The sequence below is a fragment of the Sabethes cyaneus genome, chromosome 3 (assembly GCF_943734655.1).
Source record: "Sabethes cyaneus chromosome 3, idSabCyanKW18_F2, whole genome shotgun sequence".
Taxonomy (NCBI): domain Eukaryota; kingdom Metazoa; phylum Arthropoda; class Insecta; order Diptera; family Culicidae; genus Sabethes; species Sabethes cyaneus.
Genome location: NC_071355.1, coordinates 217,179,769 through 217,194,819, shown reverse-complemented (window position 1 = coordinate 217,194,819; position 15,051 = coordinate 217,179,769). Strand labels below are relative to the sequence as shown.

The following is a 15,051-nucleotide window of genomic DNA, read 5'->3' as shown; positions in this document are numbered from 1 at the left end:
GCTAGACCATCCTTAACCGTTTCAACTCAATCGACTGCTTCCGGTTACACTACTCCCCCCGTAACGAACGCGACGGGCACGTTCTGACTTAAACTTGACATACTTTACGGTTGATTTATACGTAACATCTGCAGCATAATTCAAATCAAGACGACAACAAAATTTATGCCTCCTCAGCTGATGACACTGACCGTGCGCACGATGCACATCAAGGAAGCTTCTTTCAATTGACTGTAGACTTGTAGGTTGTTTTCTTCGAGGAACCAAATATGATTTTATTATTTAATTCTTCCTAAATATTTTTTTTCTCGATCGTTCCTATAGTGGTATTATTCTTTCATTTCTGATAATTTATTTTAAAGCTTTTCGCATGCTATCCTGTTTCATTATTGAATTAATTTTAAAAGTAGCCGCTTCCTCATTCAAAATTGTAACGAAAATTTTCCGAAGCAGATCGAGATTAAATGATTACCAGGATTGATCGCTAACCATGATCGTTCTAGGTAAGCAGTGGAACTAGTGTTTCAATATTGCATGAATTGCGGTTTGCTGGTTAAAGATACTAATCAGGTGAGTCTGAAAAATAACATTGAAAAACCGAGGAATCCTTTTAGAGCTGTTTTACCCTAGTTTGAATCCATAAAACGATCATTCGCCACGAAGGATAATTCTATCTTTAGCTTACGACTACAAGGTTGTGTTACTTTTTGCTTTCATGGTTTGGTTTTAAACAATTTATTAATTACTAACACTTTACTATTTTATAAGTTCGATTTCATCAGCGTATAAAGCAGTATATTTTTCGTTTGTTTATTTTCTCTTAAATAACATTCGGTGTTTCTTAAAACTCTAGTTATCTTTCGGTTTAATATTTCAAAATAAATCAATTCGATCAGTAAAAGACAATTATGTTTCGCTCGGCTGGCGACACTCTGATTCCGTATATAAAAATCATAGAATTGTTCTGTGTGAGATATTAGAAAATATAGTTTTGTTAGATTAAATGAGTGCTCACTAACTATTTGTTCGAACATGTAGTTCCTCTTTTTTTTACTAGGGTGGTGAAACGACTGATGGAAGGGAGCCCTTTTCGCTGCCCAGTTTACCAAAGGCGTGGTAAACTTATCTCCTTCCATGATCAGCTTCTAACAGAAACCCTTAGCTCCGAATTTTCTTAGCTTCCTATTACCTATTTGTTTTTTTTTTTATTTCTTTATTGACAGCAACATGTGAACTCTACAGTAAGCGAAAGTTACTTGCTAGGTTTAGTTTTTGCACAAGGTGGACAATTCATATGAATTTTACCTTGAATTGCAATCAAACAATAATAGTCTGGTGACACTTGTTTCACGTTAAGGTTAGTTTCAAGAACTTTTGCAATACCGATAAATTACAGCTCTTAGAAAAATAAATATGCGGGTAATTTTATCAAACAACCAAAAGCTTTTTTCAGAAAATATTTCATAATGCTAAGCTGCAATTTTTACTATATCTTAAATTAAACGCTTTCATACCATAATAGAACACATATTTACAAACTAATGCTTTTACGCGTATCCGATGCTGATATAACTTAATCACCATCGCATTTGACTACCATTCCGCGCACTAATGAGGGAACAAACTTTCACAAAATATGGTCAAGAAAAACATCGCCACGAACCCTATCATGATTTGAGTTAACTTTCCTGGGACGGAAATGAGTTTTCTTGTATCCAGTAGTAAAACCAAACTATTTATTGGTTTTTTATCAATCATATTATCTACAAAAGTTTGAACCGTCAATTTGCGGGAATAATGCAGCTTTTACGAAAAGCATCCTGCAATTACATAAATATAACGAATGTGTTTTGTACCTATATACCTGGTATTATTGAAAGTATCGCGTAAAAATTAAATCTATTGACTATTCAACATTATTTTCGTCACCGACTGTGAGCTTTCTGTTAAAGCATTGCCGTTTTGCTTGTTCCATCGATCACATACAACACGAACCACACTCGTTTTTAAAACTATGCAGCTCTTCGTCCAATCTTTTTCGCAATCTAAAAATTAAATTTAATAATCATGTAATACTGTTTTTTTATAATCATTATTGTTATCTCGTTCTATGTTATATTACCGCAGTCTGCTTTTGTAAGTCCAATGAAACAAAATATATAAGCGACGTAGGTGAATTGTTCTCCAAACTGAAAACCCGTTAGCTCTACATCGAGCAGGATTAAGCACGAACTAAGAAAACAATTGTTGCAGCAAGTAACAGTCCCACAGTAGCTTGCAGCGACGTTGCACTGTTGCAATTGTCTTCGTAGCAGGCGCACACCTCTTGGCGTCCTCCGAAGCCTGAACGTTGGTAGCACTTGCCCTAAAAATAAAATCATTAACTTATTCTCAAACATTTAACCATCCGAACAAGAGTAAAGACCTTGTAGGTGGACTCATCCCAACCACAACCACGAATCACTCTGGTGTCCGGAGGAACTGAAAGTGGAAGAAAAAATGTTATAAAAAATTGCAGTGCTCCTCAAAACATTCTTATTATTTACGATTGTTCACGGAAAACTCGATCGACTGAATGATCTTCCGGCAGAAGGTATACTTGTTGCCGTCCTTGTAGGTGTCACAGTCCGTTTGCATTTCCGACGGCGGTATATCGTACGAACATTGAGAATCTTCAGCACTGTTACACACGTAACATTTAATGGCATCACCTGTGGGAATCAGAAACAATAGAAATTTATTCAACTACAAATTTCAATCAACGTGACGTACCTAATATAAAGTTTGTTTTGAAAAACACAGACTATGGTGAACAGTAAATTTACACTGTTACTAACAACTTTCAACACTAATTTTTTAAAGGGTTGCTTTGGGCTCTGTAGGGTCAAATTCATCAACAGAAATAGGGATATTTACCTTTAAAGTTCTATAAAATACATTGCGCCTATCCCATAAAAAATACGTTTTCATCAATCTTTTTGTCCCTTATAAAAAATATTCTATTTTATTCAAAGATCACATTCGTACGTACGTACAAACAACATTCGTTCCACTTTTTTATTTCTGTAAAATATAAATCAATTGAGCTTGAAACTAATGGAACTCATCATGTCGCGAGACGACACAAGCAAATTGTTTATTGCTTGCTGGACGAAGGGTAAATATTAATTGTCAATGTTCCTATTTCCGACCAACCATTCTAGCTACTGACACAGTTCCCTGTGTGCATCTGCATATCATTCTTGCTCAACCAAAACTAAGCAGATCTACCGTAGATACTAGCAACTAGTCAGATCGACGCAGCTTGATTAACCGCAGGCGCACAGCGATTGAAATAAATATATGATTTAAAACGATCCGAGCTACTGGATTCGTTGAAACTGCTAAGATAGAAACTGATTGACTGGCTTGATCAACAAACCGTGATGTCATGTATGATTCATATTTGCTTATAAAAGGTTCAGATTCTCCAGCCTTTTTGGTTGAATATATTTCTATCGATCGGAAATGGTCGGTGTTAAGGCAGACCGAACCAAGTGACAAAAATCTGATTTCGAGAAAAACGAAGTCAAAGTTTGCTACCCTGTGTAGTTTAAGGCTATCAATCGTTCGAAGCCATTTTATATCTCTGGCTATTTGCAACATTTATATAATCTGATTAGAGTAAAATGTAGCTTGAGAAATTCTTAATCGTTTGCTGTCATTAACTTATTTTTTTAATTTTGCGACTTGGTCCGGTCTGATTTAACTTCGACCAAATAGTCTCTCTTACTTACTAGCAACTATTACGAATGTAGCATAAATTATACCTATAGGAAAACTATAAGAAAGAAACTATATAAAGGACAGAAAAACTCACTGGTAAAAATATTAAAATTTGACTGAACCCAAATACAACAGCGTTAAAATAAATATAGATTACTTTAGGTCCTCTCCCCAGCCACTTGTAAATCTGACTTCTTCCCGGTAATCTCTATAAATCGACAAAAGGCTTTTTTAGGTGTTTGAACCTCCTCTTTGTTACCGGCTGCCATATTCCCCCTTTCAGAAATCCAGCAACTTGTACAAATACTATCGTTCCAAATGCAAGAGAAACGCAACCCCTTTTACTAAGCCCCGTGTTAGGGCTCCCCCTTTCTGGCTATCTCCCAGTACTGATTCCCTTATGTCAAGGAACATGTGTGTCAGGTTTGATGAAGAACCGTCCAGGCGCTTCGGAGTTATGGCCTCCCCCTGTTACCCAAGCAGCGTTGCCAGATCAGCGGTTTTCCCGCTAGATTTAGCGGGATTTCAAGTCGGACAGCGGGACTTAATAACCAAACAGCGGCTAGCGGGAATCTAGCGGTTTTCTTAAATAACTCAGCGGGATTTTAGCGGGATCTCGATTTAGCGATATTTGGTAGGCAAAAAGAGTGCTGAAAGAGAGGTTGACAGCAAAACACTTCGTTTAGTGACATTCTAATGTCTGCTCATGCATTGGCAGATGGTTCAGTATATTCTGTTGATTATAATATTCCGTGGTTTTTGCCTAAAATGGGATAGTTCTGACAAATACTCATTAGAACTTACTGAAAAAGAAGCCCACCAAAGCAATCCGTTTTGCACTAATTCGTTGCCAATGGCAAAATCCAACTGATTCATGAATTGGAAACAAAACAACACTTATGTATCTATATATATCATAGGGCCCTATTCTGTAAGTCACGTCGAGAAACTCGGCTCGGCTCAGTCACTGTCGTGTGTCGAGTGCAAGAAGAACGGGCAACATAGCGGCTCAATGCACGATCAAAACAAAGCTAACTCTGGCGTCATTTGCTAACCGTTTAGTCACTAGCTTTTTGGCGATGGACTTAGTCGTCTTACTTGACAAAATTGGGTCGCGTGTGACTTACATAATACCAAAAGTCGACTATTCGAGCAAAGTGACACTTGACGTGACTTACAGAATAGGGCCCATAATTTGCTATATACCCATTTGTATGATAACAAAACCAAAACAAATCGGTGCTAAAACAAAATAAAGGCGAGAACAAAGAGCCGATGCGCTTTACAGATATTTTTGATTTTTGGGTGCTTCTAAAGATTGCAACATATCTTCTTTTGTCACCAAAAACCATAACCATTTGCCAGCGTTGCTGAAATTTTGCATGATTTTTATCATAGCTAGACACAGAAAAAGAATTTGTGCTAAAAGCTTCTTTCGAAATTTTCGCCTGTGTTCTCAAACTCCTTAATCTTATAATTCTTGCGAAATTTCGCAGTAAACTGTCATTATATAAGGGATAACAGAATATTTCGTTTTCTGTTTCCTGAATCCAAAAACTTCGTCAACATGAATGCAGTAAATTTGCATAATGTTCATTCAATTGCAACCTCTCAATTTCAGCAGATCATCCTAATTTCAAATGCAAGCCTTACTGAAATATTTTTTTTTATTCTGCACCAGAAACGAAAGAATAATATGACTTTCGATTCAGCGGGATTTCTAGCGGGAAATTGATCCTGGCCAGCGGGATTTCAGCGGGAAATCAAGCTCTGGGCAGCGGGAAAATGGGCAATCGACCTGGTAACACTATACCCAAGTAGCACTTGTAACTAATCATAAAAATAAAAAAATACAAAAAGGTTGCACAGCAGTTACATTTAGGATACTTGTAACGAGTTAGGTTACATTAAATTGAAAATAGTTACTTTTTAGTTTTCTAGTGACAAAAATCTCAAAAAGTTACCAGGTAGTTACCAAATGACCAAATTGAAACCTTTTTTTCGAACTGTCATCAACTTGCTGGTCGCAAAACAGTTAATTTTCCGTTACGAGCAGTTACGAAGTCAAAAAAAGTCGGCTAGTAACATTTTCGCAACAGTTTGTTCACTGTTCCTTGTAAACACAACGGATTAAGGAAAAACTAGACCTGAAGAATATTGCCAATGGTAAAGATAAACAATTGGTACACGGGTCGTGAAATGCTCTTGTAAATGCGTTTATTTACTTAATTGATGGTACTTGGAATCTTCTCCGCCCAGACATTGGTATTAAGTAAACAAATGATGATTATTCTCAAACGTCAAAACGATCAAGTTACATCGAAACGAAACCGGCAATGAAAATAGGTTACAGTGTAACTTAGAAATGACGACATAAGAAATAAGTGACTACAACAGATTTAATATTGGTTACCGTATAACCGATACCGTAACCAGGTCGAAGGCTAAGGTTACGTACAACTAGAATGTAACTGAAATGTAACCTTCTATGATTAACACTGGTGGTAACTGTTTTATTCAAACTGAAATTATTCTTTGATATTAAATTAACACTTTCTTTTCACAACAATCACTAAAAAATACCTTTTCCCGATATCAACAATGCGAACAATGAACAATGGCTGCTTAAAATGATTTCATGCAATATGCCGAAAACGATACAAAACTTCAAGGACGATGGTGTAGTAGTTAGAACCAAAGGCAAAATGGCTATGAATTTTACTGTGATAGAAGTGATAGCTAAAACAACTTGATTTTTAATGGTTTCTAGGTGAATGCTCCACTAATTCATTATTGCTAAGAATAAATTTAAAAAATCAAAAAATTAAAATTAAAATTTTTATATTTGATTTACAAAACATCAATTTTTCAAAGAAGTAAGTAACGAAAAGCTATATTAAATAAGAGCGCGTGAATTTTTCAAAGCTAGAATCATGCATTTCACCATAAATTTGAAACTGCATTAAAATTTGTGTTGAAATAATAATTTATACACTCTTCTATATTCAACAGTTAAATTTACTGCTTGACGTTGACAGCCATAGATTGAAATAATAAACCTGCTACATTTTCGCTATGCAATAAAAGTTACAAGATAACTAATTTGCCACCAATTGAAAGTCAATTTACAGTTTATGTGTAACTTCAATAGTAACCATTTTGTAACTATACATGTTACATATTGGTTATTGAGTAACTGTTAATGTAACCAGATTTAGTTACATAAGTTGCGCTATTTCGGTTACACAACTGTTATATTTTAGGTTACTGTAACCGAAGTTTTACATTTAAATTTGTCGCATATCAGCCGCTGCGACTCAATTGTGACAACGTGTGCTACTTGGGTAATAATACCCCCTCCTTCTTGTCAACCCCCCAGTGCTGGTTCTCTTATATCAAGGAACATGTGTGCCATGTTTGGTGGAGAACGGTCAAGGTGTTCTGGAGTTATGGAGGAACATACAAACATACTCACGCTCCCTTTTATATTAGGGGTTTACGATGCCTCCACTCTAGAGACCTCGGTATCACCACTATAGGCAACCAAATGGTAGAAAAAAATTTCTCTTAAAAAAATTCAAATTTTTCATGATTCCAACCGTCATTTTTACTAAGATAAAGAATATTTCAATCATATCGTGAGTGTGTGCAAGTAAATTTATCCTGATCTCACTGTATTTTGACTAAAAATTTGAAATTTTACTACTAAATGCCTTACTACTGGTACGGTTAACCTATTTGATGAATATTGACCCTAAACTTCCCTTTGTGAACTACTTTAAAGCTTTGAAACTCCCTTGTAAATGTTTTGACCCACTGCACATTTAAAGGTACCCATATAATACCGCGGCCTTAATTACCGAACAAAAATTTCTCATTTTAGCATATACTTGAATGTGCTTTTGTAGTTTATCTGTATGTCCATAATTGTTGAATAAAATTTTAGTAGATAAAAATATAACGTCTTAAATGTTGCCTATTTCAGAAATTTGAAGAGAAAGTCGTTTCGAAAAAGTTCAAAATAAGTAATTATCGCTTGTACCTATGTACCTATGCATTAGTGTTGACAAGTTAACTGACATAAAACTGAATTAAAAATTAATACTAAATCAATGGAGCTCACCTTAGGCCCCTTAGAATAAAAGAGAAATTTGCATACATTTCAACTTAAAAAAAATATTGTTTTATAAATTATTATTGTTGAAGAACGAGGTAGCAATCGCATAGCGCCGTAAATACAAAAGATAAAACTATACTTTCTTTAACAATAATGTAGATAATAATTAGCTCTACAATTTCCCTTTACACTACTTTTTCGAATTCAGTTTATTTGAGGCGCTGCACAGTGCGTTGAACGTATAGGACTGCGGGACAAAAATCAAAACTGCTGATTTTAGACATTTTATCAAGCTAGTGTAATGAAAAAAGTAGTTTGTGATAATCGAAGCTAGTATTTGCTTAAATGTCTCAAAATATTTACATAATGACAAAAATGTCCCAAACGCCAAATTTTTACGCAAGCACTGTAAAAGTTTTTCATCATTATATGGGTTCCGTCGGTTATAAAACTATCAAAGTTGTTTGTGAAAGTGGCATTCGTACTAGAAATACTAAATGGTAAATTCAGCAATGCCATCTAGTGTTAGATTAAGCTGCACTCGAAAATCAACCTTGGCTGCAATTTCGGTAATCGAAAAGTTTTTCTTCAGTGCATGAAAGCTTGGAAAGCTATGTTTATGGAAGACGTTTGAGCATTTCTAAGTAAAATATACTTTTGCACTAACAAATCTATATCTGTGAACAGAGCTTGTGTTTAAGTAATACTTAAGCCTTTTTTACCATTCTCAGCCGTAACGGAAGAATAAATAATAATTTTCCATGGCATAATTTGGGACAAAGTCTGCAGCTCGATGTTTTGTTTTTGTTGGGCAATTTTTAAAAAACCTTTTAATTAGATCCACGAAACGAATTTCCAGCAGAAAAATCGTTATCATTGATTATTCGTCATAATTATCAACCCGAGAAACGGGAAAAAACGGCAGCCGGCATTAAGTTTATTAATGTTTTTAAAGAAATATTTATTCGCTATATGAAATAAAATCGCTTTGAGTTTAATTTTGAACAGTAATAGCACAAAGCTTCATAAACAGTGGTTTCTTTTAACAGGGATAACATAATATAGTAGAATCAACGGAAATCTGACGGTTTATCAGTGCTTGACGTTGATCTACAAATATTGTAATATCTTGCAGAGTTGCAGGTAGTTGCTGCTAAAACCTGTTCGATCTTGTAGAGGACACTTTGAACAATTATTCTGTGTATATTTTAGCTTGGAAGTCGGTGGAACATTTTTTAAATCAGTAATCAAAGTTGGAGTTCTGTTTTTTTGAAGGACAATATCTATGTCGTTTCTATGGGGCGATTTTTTAGGAGTGAGATCAAAATGAATTCCTTCTATAACCAAAATTTATTCTACTAATCTTGATTATTATTCTCCATTTTAAAGATTTTGGTTATACAAACTATGAAATTTTTGCGAGCGTGATGAATAAGCTTCAAAAATGAAAGCAAAATTTGTAAGTAAAATCCACTCAGCAACTTGACAGTTTGAACGCTTGTAATAGTAGTTGTGGCGCTTTCCCAAGCAAACTAATACTTGTTTATATAGCAGAAGGCATCTATAAACAATTCTAAATACTTAGTATACCCGATTAAAATAAAGTGAAAAACGATTTTTGTCTATGGCTCAACGCACTGTGCGCTGTAGTCAAATAAGCATCTACTGAGCAAAAAACCGAGAATGAAGCCTGGCAGCTTGTTGCTAAGTTGTCCTAGCAAAAGAAATCAATAAAAACTCAGAAAAAGAAAGAAAGTCTCTTCTCACTTCAGAGGCACTTTTGATAAATTTCTTGGTTTATGGGTCCAGAAGTTACGAAAACATCACTTTTCAGCTGGCAAACGAGAAACTTTTTTTCGGGTGTTTCGACCACAATTTTTTATCGATCTACCGAGGAACTCTGTCGATCAAACAATCCTATCTACATCGCTCTACTCATATCCGTTTGTGCTCCGCCAAAAATATTCCGCAAAACCTTTCCCTCAAATACGGCACGTATGCACGTATGTCGTCCGTATGCAAAGTTGCAGTCTCAAGTCCGTAGAGAACTACCGGTTTGAGCGTATTAAGAATCGTCAGCTTTATGCGGCGGCGCATGCTCGTTGACTAAAGCGGCTTGCGGGGGGAAAAATAGGCTCGACTTCCGGCTTGAATGCGTCGTTGAATCTTCTTACTCGTATTATTATCGGCGGTGACCAGAGATCCCCTGAGATGACCCTGCAACTGTTCTGCCCTCTAACAGCTGGCTCTAACAGGTCAAGTTTCGATAACGGAATGTAGCACCTAGGCTTTGCTTTGCTATGCTTTGCTTTTGTCCAGAGATCCCAAATATATGTACTCATCAACCTCTTGCAGTTCATCACTCTCATTAGCCACTGTCCTTGCGAAGCAAACGTTATTTTCTTTGGAGCCTCTTCCTACTATCTATTCGGTTTTCAACGCATTAATTTGTAGCACAGTCCTCCTTCTCTCTGTTTTTAGTCTGGCGTAGATTGCCTCCGTCATTCCAAGGTTTCTAGTAATATATGTCGAGGTCGTCTGTGAAGGCTAGGAGTTGGTAACTTTTGCTGATGATCGTTCCTCTGCCCGCTCGCCGAATCACACCTTTTATAATGATGTTGAATAACGTATAGGTCAGTCCATTCTATTGCCGCAACCCTCTTCGCAATTCAAAGGGACTCGAGTGTCTTCGAAACACGCACATAGCACATCACTGGTTTCAGGATAGCACTGATCAACAGCGTCAGTTTGTTCTCGTGCATTATCTGCAATAGCTGTTCACGTTCGACTGTATCGTATGCTGCCCTGAAATCCACGGAAATATAGTGCGTGAGCACGTTGTACTTTCGCTATTTCTGGAGGATTTGTCGAAGAGTGAAAACTTGATCTGTAGTAGCACGGGCCCCATAAAGCCCGCCTGGTACTGCCCAACGAATTCTCTGGCTATTAGGGATAGACGACGTAACAAAATTTTGGTGATCCCCTTGTAGGCGGCGTTGACTAGCATCGAAGATTCCATCCACTCCTTCGTTAGTTTCTTTTTTTCTCAAATCCTTGAAATTATACAGTGATGTGCCATTACTAGTGGTTCCTGACCATTTTTGTAGAGTTCTGCAGGGAGTCGGCGGCTCTATTATGCTTCAGCTGACCGATTTCTCGCTGGATATGATGTGAACGGCTAGATAACGCGTAACCCCATAGTGCTCCTTAGGCTCTTATCCAGCAATTCTTCTCGCTCCTCCTCGTGGTACCAGCCGGAATCGAGTAACCTTAGCTAAGATCGAGTAACCGACCACGGTAGAAACTGAGGTCGTATACCAACAGGGCAGGAGGCACTTTGTTGTCTCGATATTATAAGATGGCAGCCACATCACGAGACTTGGCAGCGTGGCTCTAGTAAGGTAACCTAACCATCGTTGTGACGTGGCCTGTCTAAGGTAGCCTCCCGTCTTTCACCAGGTGTACGATGGGAGTCTCTACGAATAGTGCCTGCAGCTCGTGGTTCATACGCCTGCGCCACCCTCTGCCTTTCGTTTAAACTCCGCCAAAAAGAGTCCCACCTTGAGCATTTTTCGTTCCAAAACAGCATTAATCAACTCGTGATTCTTGTAATAAATGTACTGTGTAATATAACTAGATATTCAAAGAATGATGGATGACATTTAAGGGGGGACCCTACCCTGAAGTCGGAAAAATCGAATTTTATTTTTTTGCATTTTCGAAGATTTTTTGATATCTGATCTCGTTGAAAACTTACAGTAAAGATTGTGGAGTCACCTCAAGCGAAGTCCATTGCTGTAGGAAACTTTGAACGTGTTTTCCCCGAAAACATGTTTCTTTAGCTGGCGGTACGTGTATCTCAGAATCTAGAGGACCGATTTGGCTGAATTTTTTTTTCAACAACTAAAAATCAATTATCTAAATTGTTACGTAGCCGTTTTTTGATATCTTAATTTTTCAATTTTTTATTTGCTCGTAATTGGCGATTTTTGATGAAAAACACCTTTCTTTTGGAAAAATTCCCTCCATTTTGGTAATTTATGGAATTTTCAAAAACCGCTACGTAACAATTTAAGTATTGACCTAAAGCTTCAAAATCATCCTTGGAATCGGTTCTACGTTTGGCTCCCGGCACGTACCGCCAGCAAGGAACTATTTTCTAGAGGGCATTCACGCGCTCACCTACCACCAGCATAATAAGCACTATTCTGGTATGTATCTAAAAAATACTAAATATATCTTCAAATATACCTTAACCAATAACCAAAATACCCCAACACTTAACTATAATTCCAGTATCTGAAAAAAATTTACGAAAATCTATTATTTTTCGGTCTTCCAGAGTAGGGTCCCCCCTTAAAACGTAAAATATCACATGCCAACAACATCTTACGTTCCGTTTCGTTATAGGTATCGCGTGAAATACCAATAATCCCTCTTGCAAGAAATACACATTCGAACGCACGAAAACTATCGAGCATCTGTAATTAAACAGTTCAAAGTAAATTTGCTGTCGTTTCAACTAGCATGTTTACGTTTGAAAATTTGTGACTCGCCTCTCGACTGGAGCATGCGGACAACACGTTAAACGTCCGTCCGTTTGGAACTAAAATCGTACCAAATTCCTCGTGTAGTTTCTCACGCTGTTACTCACAGACTCCCGTCAATTTCTCTCACCAAACAAGGCTCCAAAGCAAAATGCAGAAAGAACCCGACAGGATATCGATCGCGTACATACTTTCCATCCAGTGAACCACCCACGGCCCACTGCCACCCCCTGAAACCAGACCGTCTGTCTCCATCACATATAAAAACGACCCTTCTTACATAACGGTGTCCTTTATGTCGAACTGGTGATATATACTGCAAACCTGCAACATTGCCATTGCAATTTGTAAGCTAACCATTTAAATTCTGCTCAGGATATTTATTTTTACGAAATAACCGATACAGTATGTTCAACCAGCTTTTCAATCTTTTGACTATAACAAATTTGTAACATAAAAAAATTGAATTCTTACCTCTTTGCACAACAAACATCAGCAGCAGAACGCTAGCCAATATAATCGATTGTAGTACTGCCATATTGGTTGCAAAAAGGGCTTGTCGGACAACCTAGCTCCTGAACACTATCTGAACACTTCCGGTATCGACTTCACAAACCTTGCTAGCTCAAACCTGGAGCAAACTTCCACACAGTGTTGCAGCACACCTAAAAATCACACGTTCTCTGTAATATTCACAACTATCACCCTTCTGCTGTCGGTGCTTTTGAGTGGGATATGAATAATTTTCCAATTACATCCAGATTCACAATTCTGCACACGTTACACTATGTGCGTTTTTTAACTAACCACGGGGAATTTTTGAATACTAGGGGAATCGAGACAACCTAACAGCAGCAATTGGTGGACTGAACAGTCACACCGAATATCGTCAATCAATACTGAGGAGCAAAGGAGAAAATGCTGCTTGAAGCCACTAAGAATTGTGTAACCGTGTGCGAGTCTCTCCTCCCCACCAATCTTTCTGGCCCATCACAGCAAAAACCTTTAATTTATGAACCAGGACAGAAAGCAAAGGTGGACGTTGGCTGCGCTAATTTTCTGTAGAATGATTTGAAAATCCATAAAAAAGGAACTAATGCAAGACTATTACCCGTACAATTTGCTACACAAAGTATTCGTAACCGATCCACGATGAGGACTAGTGACCGACCGACGACAGACTGTGAACTCAATCGCGCAATGGTTTCTATTCGATACTCCAGAAAGCAGAGAGTTCAACGCGAGCGGATACAACTGGAACTAGCAAATAACAGCCGCAGGCCCTTTGCAAGTTGTGCTCTTTCGCGAGAGCGTTTCTCGAACAAAAACGCGCCAACCTACATTTGGCTGACGGTAGGTGCATCACGTGTTTGATTCCGTATCATCTTGTTTGGCATGTCCGTTTCGAAAACTGAAATTTACAGTTTTAAAATTGTAATAAAAGAAACTCCGACTAATGTTTTAAACGTGTTATAATGTTAGCATAATATGAATGACCCTTTCTTCCTTGTAGTGAGCCTAAGAGGGATCATTTTTCATTTTGCCCAGTCAATTCTGTCAAGTGTGTATGACGTTTGATCACCTTTTAATGAGAATATGTTCAAATCAGCAGAGTTCAAAGTAAAAAACAAATCCGGTTCAAGATGTTCACATTAGCGGGGGTTTATGGTTTCGGTAAGAGATTGAAGTTACAAGTTAAAAGTATCGACCCGAATAATTATTAGGTATAACTTTAGCCTGTAACTTTTTGTTATAATATGTCAAATAACTAATTTGCATAACGTTTTTAGTTCTTCCTAGTCGAAAAACTCGACATTGATATTGTGATATTTTACACTTTCTCTTTGCAAGAAACACAAAATCAAATGCCCATACTCTACTCGTATTGTAAAATTCAAACTTTGAAGGAATATACGTCAAAAGGAACATCATCCACAGTAGTTAAGATTCAATTACTTAAGCCGACGAACCAATGCTGTCCATGACTGAAATCAATATCTTAATAACTTTCAATTAACGCATGAATGCAAATAAACTAAGATAGTGTCAACGTGTTTTTCTATCCTAGCTCGTAGCAAAGCAACTCGAACAACTCAATGTTAACTACGTGCGCTCTGAAATCTACGTTGGTTAACACCTCTTGTCCAGCTCCGACTGGGCGACTCAGATTGGTTGAACCCAAACCAAACCAGCGTGCACTGATTTTTCCAACATTTTGTCATTCCGGTATGACACGATAATCAGTGCTAAAAGTCTGCAGTCTACAATTCGTTCAAACTTGTCGTTTTATTCATATTTGTTCTTTCTACGTGATACAATATATAGGCAGATGATTTACAATTTCTTGCCAAAAAATTAGACAATTTATGTTATTAAAAACGTAATATGCAGCATTTGCAACACTCACACGTAAAAATTTAGTGTAAACAATTTTCAAACTGAAAGACTCTAAATAACTAAGCAATTTTCCTATGCATAAAATTTGTCCACTTTGTCACTGTTGTTTAAAACTTTAGCTCAACATTTCGTGATCGTTTGTCGTGACTGTAAAAATTTCAAGCTATCTTATATATTATTCTATCTGGTTCCATCCAGCAAAACCCAGAACTCACTATACCAAAG

The 15,051-nt window shown here is 37.1% G+C and overlaps 1 protein-coding gene across 2 annotated transcripts; it reads right to left on the bottom strand.

Annotated features, from left to right (window-relative positions):
• Nucleotides 1-294: 294 nt before the first annotated feature.
• LOC128742288 (uncharacterized) lies at nt 295-13,598 on the bottom strand. Of its 2 annotated transcripts, none has more exons than XM_053838613.1 (6): nt 13,541-13,598; nt 12,904-13,094; nt 2,547-2,711; nt 2,426-2,481; nt 2,123-2,365; nt 295-2,045 (listed from the first exon to the last, which is right to left on the bottom strand). In XM_053838613.1, the coding sequence occupies exons 2-5, from the start codon at nt 12,965-12,967 to the stop codon at nt 2,222-2,224; spliced, it is 429 nt and encodes a 142-aa protein (XP_053694588.1). In that variant the 5' UTR covers nt 12,968-13,094; nt 13,541-13,598; the 3' UTR covers nt 295-2,045; nt 2,123-2,221. The 2 variants fall into 2 exon arrangements, with proteins under 2 accessions (XP_053694588.1, XP_053694589.1); XM_053838614.1 differs by having other exon boundaries at nt 13,547-13,578.
• Between the last annotated feature and the right edge of the window lie 1,453 nt (nt 13,599-15,051).

What these genes read in the sequence shown, in the direction of transcription:
- LOC128742288 (XM_053838613.1), bottom strand. Translation starts at nt 12,967, where the DNA reads ATGGCAGTACTACAATCGATTATATTGGCTAGCGTTCTGCTGCTGATG. An exon ending in CGAGTTTTCCGTGAACAATC is followed by an intron (nt 2,482 to 2,546) that starts GTAAATAATAAG and finishes TTCCACTTTCAG; the next exon opens with TTCCTCCGGACACCAGAGTG. An exon ending in GGGATGAGTCCACCTACAAG is followed by an intron (nt 2,366 to 2,425) that starts GTCTTTACTCTT and finishes TTTTATTTTTAG; the next exon opens with GGCAAGTGCTACCAACGTTC.